Source organism: Pelmatolapia mariae, linkage group LG7, assembly GCF_036321145.2.
Source record: "Pelmatolapia mariae isolate MD_Pm_ZW linkage group LG7, Pm_UMD_F_2, whole genome shotgun sequence".
NCBI classification, from domain to species: Eukaryota; Metazoa; Chordata; class Actinopteri; order Cichliformes; family Cichlidae; genus Pelmatolapia; species Pelmatolapia mariae.
In genome coordinates this window covers 55077203-55092110 of record NC_086233.1, presented here as the reverse complement: position 1 = coordinate 55092110, position 14908 = coordinate 55077203, and the positions used below count along the sequence as shown (strand labels likewise).

The window sequence follows — 14908 nt, the reverse complement described above, 5'->3', positions numbered from 1 at the left end:
CATGGCACCATGCTGGAATTCACTGAGCTCCTGAGAGTGACTCATTCTTTCACAAATATTTGTAGAAGCAATCTGCGTGCCTAGGTGCTTCATTTTATAAACCTGGGGCCACTGAAGTGATTGGAACAACTGAATTCAATAATTTGAATGGCTGAGTGAATCCTTTTGGCAGTATAGTGTAGCCATGTTCCTTCATATCTTGAGCCTTGAGTATGTCGACGAGTTCTATTCTCCTCCACCTTTGGCATATTACTTACATGGTCTCTAGCCAGATATATAAAATGTAATCAGGTGTAACAGTGGTGTCCAGCTTGGCCACTGTATTCAAGATAGTGGAGCAGCATGGCAGCTTCCACAAAGTTGCGCCCTATTTTTAAATCAATTAATTCTAAGATTGTGAGAATCAGTTTGTTTGAAGATCTAATTACGCACTAATCAATCTATATTTATAAGTAAAATATTCTATATGTGTCAAATAGACCGAAAAAAGACTGTGTTATTTAATTAGTCCTGTATTGCTTGCAACCACCCCTTAAAGTGTGTTATTTCTTACCTTTATGTGGCAGCCTGCCTCACATCACATTGCTTTACATCTAAGTACCCATATCTGCTGATCAGTGGAATAAAGGGAAACCAGTTGCAGAATCTGTTTTGAATGTGCAGAGTACAAGCAAAATAGGAATGAGCCTATAAAAACATTACTACACTGTGCTACTAGTGGCCACAAACTTAACAGGATACCTTTAAAAGTTGTACAGTTTCTATGTCATTCACAAAAATGTAAGTTTTTATGTTGAGAGACTTATAAAAATATCTGATCCCATGGAAAGAACCTCAGTGAATGCACATGGCCCCAACAAACTTAACACCTCATGTTACCAGTTATACTATATGTTAGGCCCCACTCTAAACACAGAGAAAATCCACAAATCAAGACTCAATAGGGGCTGGAATGGAATGTGTTATGTTAAGACCATTCACCTGGTTAGATTTTACCCGGGCTATGCCTGCCAATTACATTCGGGACACACGCATGCAGATATGTACTGTACCTACAACATGATTACAAACTGAGAGAAAAAAAAACAAGGTAGGAAGAACAGACAAGTGTGTGGTCATGTTTATGGGTTTGGAAAAGACTGTGGCATTTCCTGAAAGTCCATGCCAAGTGTATGTTTGGTGTTCTGCCCGACCTTCAGGTTGTTCAACACATCTTTCTCACCGTGTTGCAAATATTGTTGAGGCTGTCTTTGATTTACTTTGCTGCCAGCCTGTGTGCAGGGGTTCACAAAAACAGGTGATTAAAAAAAGTAAACTGCAACAGGAAAATGTTTAAAGACTATTTGGGATCATTTTGTGTGATTAACAACTTATTTGAAACGTTCTCTCTTTTCCTTTTGTAGTGTGCTAAATCCTTTTGGACTTCCATAAACATAAAGATTTATATACAAATACTGTTTGATCCTAGCTCGGAGGGGGGAAGAGTGTGTCTCTCACAGGAAAATACACCATAAATATACCCAAGCAATCAGGGAGCATTTACAGAAGATACTGGAAAACTTTTTCTTACTACACTTTAAAACCTTATTGACCCCGATGCCCCTGCCCGGCTGAAGCCTTGTAGTGACGGAAAAACTGTGACCTCTATGTCACGGCTTACAGGAAGTGTACTTTTTTTAACAGTTAGAAAAAAAACAAACAGTGCCAATTAAAAATGTTGTAGCTAATGTAAACCACATTATATTAACCAGATTCAGGGAAGTTTACTCAGACGTGGGTTGACTGCCCCGGGAACCTCATGACCCAAAGGCTGCCGAGAGTGTTGGAGCTAAATTTAGAGTGCCATTAAGTTGCAACACCGATCCAAAAAAACCAAGCATTTGCCGGTAAAGGTCTACGCAAATAGATGTTATATTACTATCACAAAAGAGTTAATGAACTTTGGAGGAGTGTACTTGATGACATGCTGATCCTTGCAGATCCAGTCACGGGTCATGATGTTGATGCAGCATTAGTCTAGTGTGTCACTTCCTGCAATTAGTGGAACAAACCTAAAAAGCCACTCTAAGATTTTAACTTAACCACAGATGAGTCATGGTCTTTCTTGGGGGATCTAATATTAATGCTGTTCCTCAGAAATATTGAGTAATGAAAGAAAAGCAAAACAAAAAAGTTAAATTGGATTGAAGCCACCCGATCTAAATCCTTAAAAGTGTATTCCTTATATTATACCATGCTGTTGTTAATCTACATGTGTGGACCAGTTAGTAAGTTAAACTAGTAAAATGAGGGATCTTTTTGACTTTGAATACATTGTTACAGGTTTATTTTATTTGTGGTTAGAAGGAAGGTTTTTGATTTGTTAAGCATTAAACAGAGATGTCTAACTAGTTCCTGCTTTTCTTCTATGGCTGTAGGATTTTAAGCCAGGCATGCTAAAGGGTATGACCTCGTGCCTATTTACAAGGGTGTCCCGTTACAACCTCCCTACTAGATCATTGCTGTGTAGCACACATACAAAGACCTCCCAGGCTGACACATCTCTAAGAAAAACAAATATTTTTAATACCTACTACTCCAAATTGTGGCCTTACTTATTCTTATATTACGGTCAGATAAACACAAACCCCATCAGGTAAAGTGTAGATTATGCTCAACTACTCACTGGTGTTAGCATCTGACATTTGATTGCTGCTTTAGGCAGGGGATAGCAGAGCTGTCTGTGTCAATAATGCTGCAACAGGCATCACAAAAATCAAAAACACTGAGGCCTCTGACAGTACTCAGTGGGGCACTCTATGCCATTCTGTTTGACATCTTACATACAGTTAAGATTTCCACCCGGAGGAGCCAGTGCCTTCCTCACCCCAGAAATCATGTAAAAATGGATGTGTATGGTTTTATATGTGTAGTTGAGGGAGGATGAAGGAAGTGGAACAAAAACAAAAATGTCTTAAATCATCTCTTTTAAGGTAGCATTTAGGCTTCTTTGAGTGGTCATTTGAACTGCACAATTACTGTATTTAACTTATGCTTGATCAAGTGTGTTTTCTTGCTGAAGTGAATGAAGTGCTTTCATAACTAGATTCAGACTTTACTTTGGAATGAAAGATAAAATGAAATAAAGCTGCAAACATTTACACATTTTAGCACACATCTGCCAGCACATTTAAGAAATAAATACCCAAGACCCTGGAAATATGATTTAAGCTAACCATTACCTTCTTGTACTGATGTAGACAGGCTATTGGCTATGACAACACCCAACCGCAAATCCCACACATCAGAGATCTGGGGTGTGGTCAGACACAAACTAGGCATGATGTTTTTTAGACAGCCAGGTGTTAAGTTGCACTTTCTTTCACTACTTTGATAATTAGGCATTAATAAGACAACTGTAGTGTAAAGAGCTACTTGACTAATCCCAAATCACCCACACCCTTCCTTCATATACCAACACGGACACAGTGAAACACAAATGCAGATGGTCTTTCTTTTTCAGCAGCTGTCTCTGTCAGCAGGAAGGATGACATGTTTGGTCTGCTCCCAGTGGAGCCAAAGCATCTGACCAGATGTGAGCAATAAGGAGAATCTCAGGTCATACTAATACAACGTTTTTTGTGAATTTATTATATATGCACAATTACTAACACCATATTATAAACATTTTTTTCATTTGTTCCATTTTCTCTTTTTTACAGTAAATAGTATTAGTGTACAAATGTATACAAAATTTATTCAGGCTAGTGAAGATCCACAAAAGAGTATTTCATGTACGGTATTAAAGCACAATCAGATATCGGAGGGACACATACATGCCTGCACACAGACAGAGACCCTCAGGGTAAAACACAAGTCAACACATAACTTTGCTAGACAGCATAACCTGATCACACCAGTATATCACCATGAAGGCGAGGTGGAGAGAACATTACTTTTGTTCTTAAAAAAAAAAAGGAAACAGGGAAAAGATGAACTTATGTATGATGACTTACTAAAACCTAAGACAAAGTAAGGCAATGGAAAATTATCATTGGTAAAAGAGTGCTCTCAAAGTTCTCTCCAGCACGCCCTGATGCTGATCGTAGGCATAGACAGAGTTCAAACACAGAACAAGCTCATCCCATGACATTGCAGCATTTCGACACTGAGCCTTCAGTGTCTGCTTCACAGCACTTATAGAGCAACACAAAGAGGAAACAAGCATAAAGAGAACAGCAAGAAAACAAAGAAACAGTCATTTTGATATGCTGATCTCATTCACAAGTCATCTTGGCTCCTGAGTCTGGCGATCCAGAAAGGAAACAGAAACAGGATTAATAAAGAGAGGTGTTGGAACCCAAGCTCAAGCCTGGCTTAGCTTTGTTTTGGCAAAAGAGGGGAATGATATTCCTCTCTCATCATCAAAGTCAACGGTTGTTTCCATCACCTATCTGTAAGCCAAAAAATTAGAATAACTGCAGCAGATTTGGACTATTTCATAACAAATTACTGCAAGGGATACCCTCTCTGCTAAACTGCAGCAAGCATTAGCATAGAAGCATACGTGGTAAGAATACAAATCTGATGTGCTGCTTCATTCAAATACCAGACAGTTTGATTTACTACATAGGCACTGGGAATTTGATGCATCAAACTGAAGACAACCAAAGCTGTCACTTGAAGTACAAATATATTTGAAATTTGCAGTATCCTAATAGATTATCACGTTGGATGCAACCTGACCTCACTTATCTCTTGGTGAAATATCTATAATATCTAGCTAATAATGTAGCTCGTTTACTGATGTACACCCACGTCTGAGGAATATCTCAAATTAAACTATTGTGCAGATTCTCTTTAGTAGGTTTGTGGTCATTGGTACTGTGTGGAGCTTTGGTGTCAAAAAGTCGGTGTTGTCTTTCGCTCTGTACTGAGCACATGCTGCTACAATACAACACCTAGCTAGACACAAAATGCTTACTGATTTTGAGTACAAAAATGAAATGTAGATAGGTTGGTAAAGTACATTTAAAAACAAATCAAAAGGGATACTCTTAATACTTGCTCTGGTTGCCAAAATAAACGATCCTTACAGCATACTTATTCATACACAATGAATATAATAAGCAACAAACAATACCGACAACCACACAAATCAATGCTGTCAGTGAACATACAGGCTTCGAATGAGATTTAGTTGGCATAGTGGGAAAACGTCTTTCAACCTCCTCAAAATAAATCAGACACACAAGAGAAAATGAGGCAGAATTAAAGGGTTTGGTTAGCTCTTACTCTTGCACCATAGGAGAATATTAAGGAGTATATCATGAAAATGAGTGCAGCTGAGCACAGTAAATGTGTCTCTCTTCTTGGAAAATAATGAGGAGGTAATGAATGAGCACCCTTTGGCATTGGCAAATGGAAATGCTGATATTGGTCTTGAGAAAATAAAAATGTCTTGTTGCAAATATTCTGCATACATCCTGTATGGTGCAACTCGTGTGTCTTCTGGCCTCCAGCGAAATGACTCGATGATCAGTGTATGAGTGTATGTAATCGCGTGTAGGGGTCATGAGTGTTGCAAAGATGTGCTGAGCCACAACAGCAGCAGCTGAAACCCGAACACTGGCCAAAGGCTCGGTCTTAGACAAGTCCCTCCTCCACAATCAGAATCGTCTTCCTGTTGGACAGATCAAGTGTAAGTAAATTAGAAGCAGTCTTCTCTCACATTCAAAAGCTCTATCTCACCTGCTACCACTACTACTGCTGCTACTAACAGTAATAAGCATTTTATGATTATACTATATCTAACGCTATCAAATTCAATCATTCGATAGTCTACTGTCGGTGTTGTATCAAGTCTACTTTTCACACTGAAGATTGACAGGTTTTTAGAGAAGCATGTTTTCCCCCTTTCCCCTTGATACAACAACAATGTACATACCTGCCACATTATATCTGTTATAACTAGATGGAACCGGAGATAGTTAGCATAGCAGAAATACTCAAAACTGTGTAGCTTAATCCCAAGTTGACAAAAAACATCTACCCAGCACACTGAGCGCATACAGATTATTTATTTAGATATCATTAGTTTTACCCATACAAAACCTGAAGTGTAAAAACAACAGCTTATGGTGTTATCTCCTTGTGTGTTTCCTGGATAGCTGCAGCGAAAGGTTAGCTCTTTCTGTGGCTAAATAGCTATGCGGTCCAGTGTTATAATAAGCAGCGAGAGTGGTATCAACATATAAACTTATGTTTTATTTAACTGTCAGCAAAAAAGCAAACAAGCACATTGCCAAAATGAAATATTAATTTAACAGCTCTGTTCAAATATTTAGAGGTGTTTTCAGACCTCAATCTTTGTGCAATGGCTTGCACCTGGTAGCTTCAGTGTGTGACTGTTTTTTTATTTAATGGGAGTATTCAGGATATCCGTGCATGCCAAAGGCCTAGGAGAAAGAGGTGGGGGTCTTCTGTATTCAAAGGGCAGGAAAGCCATGTGAAGCTTCCTTTGTTTACTCCAGTGACAAAATGGACTGGCCTGGACACAAACTGTCTTCCTATGAGGAGCTTAGCCAAAAGTAATGGGACAGATGGGAGAGGAAAAGGACACGGCCTACATTTACTCCGTTCATCTACTTCCTACGTTATTCCTCCCCTCCCTTTTTGCTTCCCAGCATGGCCTCTTCATAATATAAACACCAAAAGGCACATGAATTGGTGGCCTGTTGTGTGTATGTTCTACTCCTTTATAGCACAATGAAAGGCAGAGTTCACAAAGATATGCCAGATATTTTTTTCCCAAATATTTAGATGTCTTATAAATTGTTCACAGTTGGGTGGTGACTCAACGAGTTCACATATAATTTATCTACTTTTCTCTTTTGTTTTATGGATTTAGCTGATATGATACATGAACGTCCACTAGTAACTTTTTACAATACTTTAAACATTATTTTTTTAAACAAAATTGTGCAAAATTATGTACAATATAAGAAAGATGCAGCATTCTGCGAGTAAGGGAATTATTCAACAAAGAAAAGATCTCACCTATTTATTAAGCTGTGTTATACTTCTTAATTTTTTGCTCATCAGCTATTTCCTTATTAAATTATTTTAGTGAGTATAATACCTCATGAAAATTAAAATCTTTACTGTTTATAAAACTTTTTAAATTGTAATAACCAACATTACATATTACAACATAATGGAAAAGTGAAAAAATAAATCAGCTTTAAGGATTGAAAGCCCATCATACTACCTGATTTACACTGCCCCTAAAAAGAACTTTGCAATCGCCAAGAAACTGTGAATATCATAGAAGTAAATATGTTAGTAATGAGCCTTCTGAAGCAGTGAGACGGCACTGACCCTGAAGCCAGAACCAGAAACAACAGAAAAGGTGTAGGGCTCATTGTAGAACCTTTGCTGACTGGGCACAAAGGTTCATCCTGCCAGACAAGAGCAGCAGCCATTGGGAAGCAGAAACATAAAAGAAGAATGAAAAATGATGAGAGACAAGAAGACAGAAAGGAATATAAACAAATGAGTGAATTGTATTAAAAACTGATAAATAACACGGAAACTGGATAGATAAATGAAAGATGAAGGAAGCTCAAAGGGCAGGTAATAGACATTGCTTTAAATCTATGCAGAAAGCACATTGCTGATGAAAACCAGACAGAAACTGACAGAAGCCAACTGTTTAGTCTGGCTAATAGAGCTGTTTCCAGAAAATATTCTCTGCACAAGGGCACATATGTGACTATGTCTTACATATTCATTGTTGTCAAAGCACACGTCCGGCCCTTTGCGATATCTGGCTTTATCAACCATGTCACATGGATCTGGACCTTCAGCTGAAAGGACACTCAGGAAAATTCAAATTGCGGTTGTGCACATTTTAACAATAAAAACTCAATAATGCTTCTTTATGTACTCAGAAACACTTCATTTTTATAGCACCAAATGACAGCACCAGTCATGTTGAGGTACTTTATATTGCAAACAGTGCATCATTATAGTTAGACAGACAACAATGATCCCTTATGAGTAAGCACTGGAGCAACAGTGGAGAGAAAAAACACATTTTAAGAGAAAGAACTGCTGAAGTATGGATGGCAGCAATCTTCAAAGACCTAAATACGAATTACTAATTTTTACGAATTTTAATTTTTCACATCTAATAGAGATTAATAAACATCATTTAGTAATATTTGTTTTAAAAATAGCTATTTTATATGAAAACACTGGAGACTGTAAGAGAAATTTTGATTACTGATATGACAAAAGGTAGCCTTGATCATTGATTAGAAGTATTGTTTATAAAATGTTTAATATTTTAATGTGCTGTGGCAGCAACATTTAGTGCTATTATTACCAAATGGACCGCTCTGTAGTGGCCCCCTGGTGACCTTTGGTGATGACACCTTTACTGTCCAATCAACAGAAACCTACATTAAAGACACATCTGTCAAACACATATCCAGAACACATACACACACCCTTCTCTTAATCTTAATTTAACCTGATGGCAACCTGTAGCCCAGATGAAGTTAAACATAGAAATTTAATCTAGAAGTAATGTGAGACCACCTTTCATATGCTGTGCATCTGGTTTACGGTTCACACATGAACACTGAGTGGGGACCCACTGCACACTTATTAGGTGTGTGTCCTCGTACTGACAGGTTAAAGTGCTGCTATATATGTGGTTTATGGAGGATTGAAGAGACAAAAGAAAGTTCAGTTTTTAAGCCGAGTGAAAGGATACAGGGCTGTTCAGCCTGTCGCAGTGGTCTGGGGTCACATGACAAACATGTTGCTTTGGCATCAGTGATTAAAAACACAAGGTTGGTGTTTGGCAGCTTCTCAGCACGGTACATCCTAGAAAAAGGAAAATAAAGCACGTATAACGTGGTACCAACGCAGCACACATTTACATGCAGGTATGTGTTCAGTTGTGCACAAACAGTGCACTTCATACCACCTCCTTCCTCACGGGATTGACTTTTTATGGTAGTCATTAAAGTATCTGTGTCTACAGTTGTTAACTTTGGGGAGTAAAGCATCAGACACGTGGGACTCATAACACCCAGTAATTACAGCCATATTTAACCCACTCAGACAGCCCAAAGTGATACAAACGTAGGTTACAGCAAAGCAAATGTGCAGCGGCCTGTAAATGTGTGTATTAGTGAGTTTGACATACAGCCAGAGTGTAAAGGAAGAAAAACAGATAAAAAAGGCTTTTTGTGCTTTCCTCTGCAATTCCGGGCTCTGACAGATCAAGGTAATCTGTGTGTGATCAGAACTCATCAGAAAGCAGCTGTCTGAAATCAGGCTGGAAAACAGAAAGAAACCAGGAAACCAATTCTTTTCTGGATCAATCCCCACAGGCCATTAAACAGATGGACGCCCAGTAAGAAGCTGAAAATCTTCAACAACAGCCATTTAAAGTTATTCAGAGCATCAGTGGAAAGAGCCACTAAGATGGAAGCATATGGGGAGTCTTGTGAACTAACATACACATACCTGGAACAGTTTCCACAGTCCAGGACTCCTGAGTAGGATTTTTCGTCGTTGTCAAAGAAATATTGAGTCTGCTCTGTGATACAGCTTTCTTTAAACATGGCATCTGATATGTCGTCATCTGTCGACTCTGCTAGAAATAAGAGGGACGTTTAATAGAAAAGAGGATTAGTAAGAAAGGACATGGATTAAAACTGGACTGACAGCCCTCTGTCTCTTCAAACTAAGACTGATGGTTATGCACAGCTTATGTTACTTGCCGGCCTGTAGAAGGCTGGGGAACATGAGACCCAAGAAGAGCTGCTGAAGTACTGACCTAGGAAAAAACAATAAAAAGTAAAAACAAAAACAAAATGAGTCACATGTAGGAGGCAACAAATCGCCTGAACAGCTTGTTTTTTAAAACTACGTTCAACCAATAGCTGTTAAGTAAAAGCAACACATCTGTCTAAAGTTAGAGTAACTGGTGATGTAAATGTCATGGGAGGTATCAGGCATTCTATTTTAAAAGCTGGTTATATTGCAGTTGGACAGCTAAGCAGAAAATGATGCGGTATCATGTTGTGTAACTGCCCTTGTCTTACACTGACCCAGCCAACTTCATCCTTCAACAGCATGCAAGTCCACTCCCGTACAAACTCCCACCCTGAAATACAAGTGTGCTCCCACTCTAACATGCACACGCAAATCAATGAAACATAGAAGCACAAGCACACAACCTCTACACTCACCAGGCAGCAGTGGATGCCCACCAGCCAATACTGAGAAAGTCTGCAATGGTAGGCTGTAGAAAGACAGGAAAAGAAATGCTAGTGAAAAAGCAAGCACAAAAAAGCCTCAGACAAAGCTAGTAAGGCTTCATAAATCAAATTAACTAATAAATTCTGTTTTTTTACATTAATATATTACTATTGCACAAATAGAAACCAAATAACATATACAGTAATGGTTTCAGTGAGGTTTCTAACCACATAGACGGAGCGGGGTCCAGCTGCTGCCTTGCTGTCTTTCTCTGGATCACAGACAGACTGATAGTCATAAGTCTTGTTCAAGGAGTACAGGGAGGTATTGACCAGGTTGGTCATCAGCACTGGATCCACCTCACCAAAAAACTGACCTATCTAGACAGGTTCACAAACACAGACACACACACACACACACACAAAACATAACAGAGAGTAAAAGCAGTGTAAAAGTAAGTCTTGTTGTTGTTTTTTTTTTTTTGTAAACAAAGCACGGAGTTGGGTCCTACTTACCTTAAAGTAGCATTGGTTGGAGTATAAGTAAATTAACAGAAAAGGCAGTGGCGCTATTAGGTAAGTATTTTGCTTACAGGGTTGAGGTACCCTTTTTATCCCCTTAGATGTATGGGTCATTAAAAAATCATTACAGTGCTGTTCTAAGTGACTATCTTTATCCAGTGAGGAAAACATTTCTATTCTAATATCACTGCATTCTTACAGAATGACAACGCCTTATACATAGGGCACAAGGGTTCACTGAATGGTTTGATGAGTATGATAATGATGTAAATCATATGCTACAGTATGACCCTCACATAGCAGATATTAGCAGTTATTAAGTCAGCTGAAGACTTTTGAGAGGTTTTGCATCAAAATGTTAGACAAAGCTCTCCAACATAACTCTACCAACTTGAATAAGTAATCATTAGAGTTAGGGTTGTAGAATATATTCCATCATTTATCATCATTTTATATCTATATAGGTATATATCTATATCTATATAGCTATACATACATATATATATATATATATATATATATATATATATATATATATATATATATATATATATATATATTAGGGCTGCCACGATTAGTCGACTAGTCACGATTACGTCGACTATCAAAATCGTCGACGACTGATTTAATAGTCGACGCGTCGTTTGAAGTTTTGTAAGATCACAAAAGACGCAGGAATAAGTAGCGGGATTTAAGAGTGTAATAACGGACTGAAACAGAAGATGGCAGCACTGCGTGTACAAGGATGCCAGCTGCCATTAAACCCCGAAGAAGAAGAAGTAGCTCTGTCCCAGAATTCATAGCGCAGCCCAGCTTAGTTTCCAACAATGGCGGCAGCTAGTTAGTTTTAATATTACTCTTATTATTCTTTCTGGGTCACAAAATAAACGTTTAACATATTTTCAGGCGAGAAAGTAACTGTGTAAACCTCAAATATCTGCTCAGTTTATCAAGACACCACATATTTTCAAAAGCGCTCCGACGTTTTCGGAGACATCTGTTACCCACTAGCTTGATAGCTAGCCGGGGGCAAGGCTCACTAGAGCCCGTGAGAACACCGGACTCCCGGCAAATCGTTTTCAAACCCACCGCTGTCTTTCGCTATTCAGGTTAAACATACATAAGTCACTTAGATAACTTAAAAATGTTATTGTTTGGCTTTTTTTAGTATTTTAATTGTTCCTGAGTAAATCGGTTTGCCTGAGATTAAAGTTATAGTTTTTACACAGCTGAATAAACGTCAAGCACTGGTTATCAGAAGTGTGAGATGCTCGAGAATATACTCCGGTGTCCCGTTATATTTTAGATAGCAAGGAGTTTATTAAACTTCACCGAAACAATCTGCAAATTTCATTAAAATTTAATAAACTATCATCTTGTCTTTATTTTTAGTTAGCACATACCTTAAACACTTAAAGCTGTAAGTTAATGATAGTTATATAAGAGCAGATGCGTGCTGGTGCAATAAGCTGTACATTTTACGTCCAATGGATGCATGATCTGATTAGTCGACTAATCGCAAAAATAATCGGTGACTAGTCGACTATCAAAATAATCGTTTGTGGCAGCCCTAATATATATATACATATATATATATATATATATACACACATATATATATATATATATATATATATATATATATATATATATATTAGGGGTGCAACGATACACAAAATTCACGGTTCGGTTCGGTTCGATACTTTGGTGTCACGGTTCGATATTTTTTCGATACAAAAAAATGTTCATGCCTTTTTGTCATTTATTAAAATTACAAATATATATTTTAACTCAAAAGTACCGTTTTTAAATTTAATGTTGCTGAAACAACAAAATAATAAAAATAAATAAATCTATCTGATTGAGAAATCACTCATCTTTGGAAAAAGAGAGTTTATTACAGAGAAATGGCTCTTTCCAAAATAAAAGCTATACTATACGCTTCTTCTGGGCTATATTCTCAGCAGCATATTAAACATATCAGGTCCCCATAAGGAGAATCATGTGCTAACGGCTGTCTAAATGACTCGGGTAAAGTTTGTAGCATGCGTGCTTGTTGTTTTTGTCTGCTTCCACTTGTCTTTGCACTAGGATGATGTCGGAGTAAATGTGCAGTCATATTCATTGTGTTCCCACTAGTGCTGTCAGCGTTAATCTCGTTGAAATGACGTTAACGCCACAACACGGCAAATCTCCGTTAACGAGCTACCGCGGATCGCCCCGTGCGTGGGGCTGGACGGCGTCAACACGTTAACGAGCAAACTGCGCTAAGCACTAGTTCCCACCCATGTAATTGAGCATTGCGTGGCACATCCGACATACTGTTTTACTTTTGTCCATGACGCGCTTACCTTCAGGGTCATACTTCACATGAAGACCGAAATAGTTCCAAACGCCAGATCTGAATTAGGGTGGGGGAGGTTCAATTTGCCATGTTGCAACAGCTTAACTTCTGTCTCGCTAGCTTGCGCTGTGCTCAGTGGATCTGCGCTCGACAGTGCAGCCTAGTCGGATAAGTCGAACGCAGATCCACTGAGCTCTCAACACAGACAGCATCGTCAGAAGAAAAGTTGATAAAATAAATTAAAAAATTTGTATTGTTCGATACATATGCGTACCGAACCGAAAGCACTGTATCGAACGGTTCAATATCGATACGAGTATTGTTGCACCCCTAATATATATATATGAACCTCTTGTCTGCGGTTAATAGCTTTTTTTTCAGTTCAATTTTATTTATAAGTTAAAGACCCTACAATAATACAGAGAAAATTCCAACAATCAAACAACCCCCTTTAAGCAAGCACTTGGAAACACTGAGAAGGAAACACTTTTAGCAGGAAGAAACTTCTGACAGAACCAGGCTCGGGGAGAGACAGCCATACTTTATCAAAAAGGGAAAGCGTTCAGCCTGATCTTAAAAGTAGAGAGGGTGTCTGTCTCCTGAATCCAAACTGGGAGCTGTTTCTTGGCCTGAAATCTGGCAGCTCTTCCTCCCATTCTACTTTTTCCCCATTCTACCTCGCATCTTGGGAACCACAAGTCACCCAGCAGTTGGAGAGCAAATTGCCTTATTGGAGTGGGGTAGTATGAGGTCTTTAACATAAGATGAAGCCTAATTATTCAAGACCTTGTATGTGTGAAGGATTCCAAATGACCAGGTCATATCCTCGTCAAAAATAACTCCAACTTTCCTCATAGTATTACTGGAGGCCAAGGTAATGTCATCCAGAGTAAGTATTTGGTAGACGTTATGTTTTAGAAAAATAACCTCAGTTTTATTTAAATTTAGAAGCAGAAATGTAAAGGTCATCTACGTCTTTACATCTTTAAGACATTCCTGCAGTTTAGCCGATTGCTGTGTGTTATCTGGCCTTATGGATAAATAAAGCTGGATATCATCTGCATAGCAATAAAAATTTATGCTATGCTGCTGAATGATACTGCCTAAGTAAACGTTTGTAAATGGTATTGGGTATCTAAAAATATTATCTTGATAGCTATTGTAAAACTGAAAATGTTTTCTATGTTACAGTATACCTTTTTAAGTTTCCATAAAAGTTGGGCAGATTGGCACTGGTATCAGTCAAATAACTGCAACATGTACTATTATTTGTGTTCTGTTTTGTTCTCTAGTTAGCTTTAGGTACCAAAAGTACTTCAACAGTTTAGGAAACAAATGCAGTTTTGGATGAAAAATGTTACTTAACATGTTAACTGTAATGATAAAGTAAAAAAAGTTTCCATATATAATAGGTGGGCTTGAGAATATTGTAATAATAAGAGAATGCTCTTACTATTACGATACCAGCAACTTTTATAAAACCACAATATTTAAATACCCTGAAAATGAGAACAGGCTCATAGGTCAGTGATAAAACCTTTATAACAAAATGACCATTATACGTGGGAATTGTCAACAAATAGAGATACCATTAAACACTACATAACTATTTAAAAATTATGTGTGCTGATGTAATTAAAATTTCATTTTATCACCTCTTTATCATCTCATCTATATTCCATAAAATTACCATTTTCTATTATAAGAAACAACGACAAAAATAAACTTAAATTAAAATATTACATGTGCTCAGTGATCATCATCAGGTGTCAGTTAGTTTAAC

General features: G+C 37.9%; 1 protein-coding gene across 1 annotated transcript in view; it reads right to left on the bottom strand.

Annotated features, from left to right (window-relative positions):
• Nucleotides 1–3615: 3615 nt before the first annotated feature.
• LOC134631449 (voltage-dependent calcium channel subunit alpha-2/delta-1) overlaps nucleotides 3616–14908 on the bottom strand; it is a 68797-nt gene continuing 57504 nt past the window's right edge. Inside the window, exons 33-40 of the mRNA XM_063479800.1 lie at nucleotides 10488–10640; nucleotides 10251–10303; nucleotides 9780–9835; nucleotides 9523–9649; nucleotides 8762–8874; nucleotides 7765–7847; nucleotides 7360–7439; nucleotides 3616–5662 (exon numbers count right to left, since the gene is read on the bottom strand). Coding sequence (XP_063335870.1) covers nucleotides 5626–5662; nucleotides 7360–7439; nucleotides 7765–7847; nucleotides 8762–8874; nucleotides 9523–9649; nucleotides 9780–9835; nucleotides 10251–10303; nucleotides 10488–10640 — 702 coding nt within the window. The 3' untranslated portion in view covers nucleotides 3616–5625. The remainder of the gene's footprint in view (nucleotides 5663–7359; nucleotides 7440–7764; nucleotides 7848–8761; nucleotides 8875–9522; nucleotides 9650–9779; nucleotides 9836–10250; nucleotides 10304–10487; nucleotides 10641–14908) is intronic.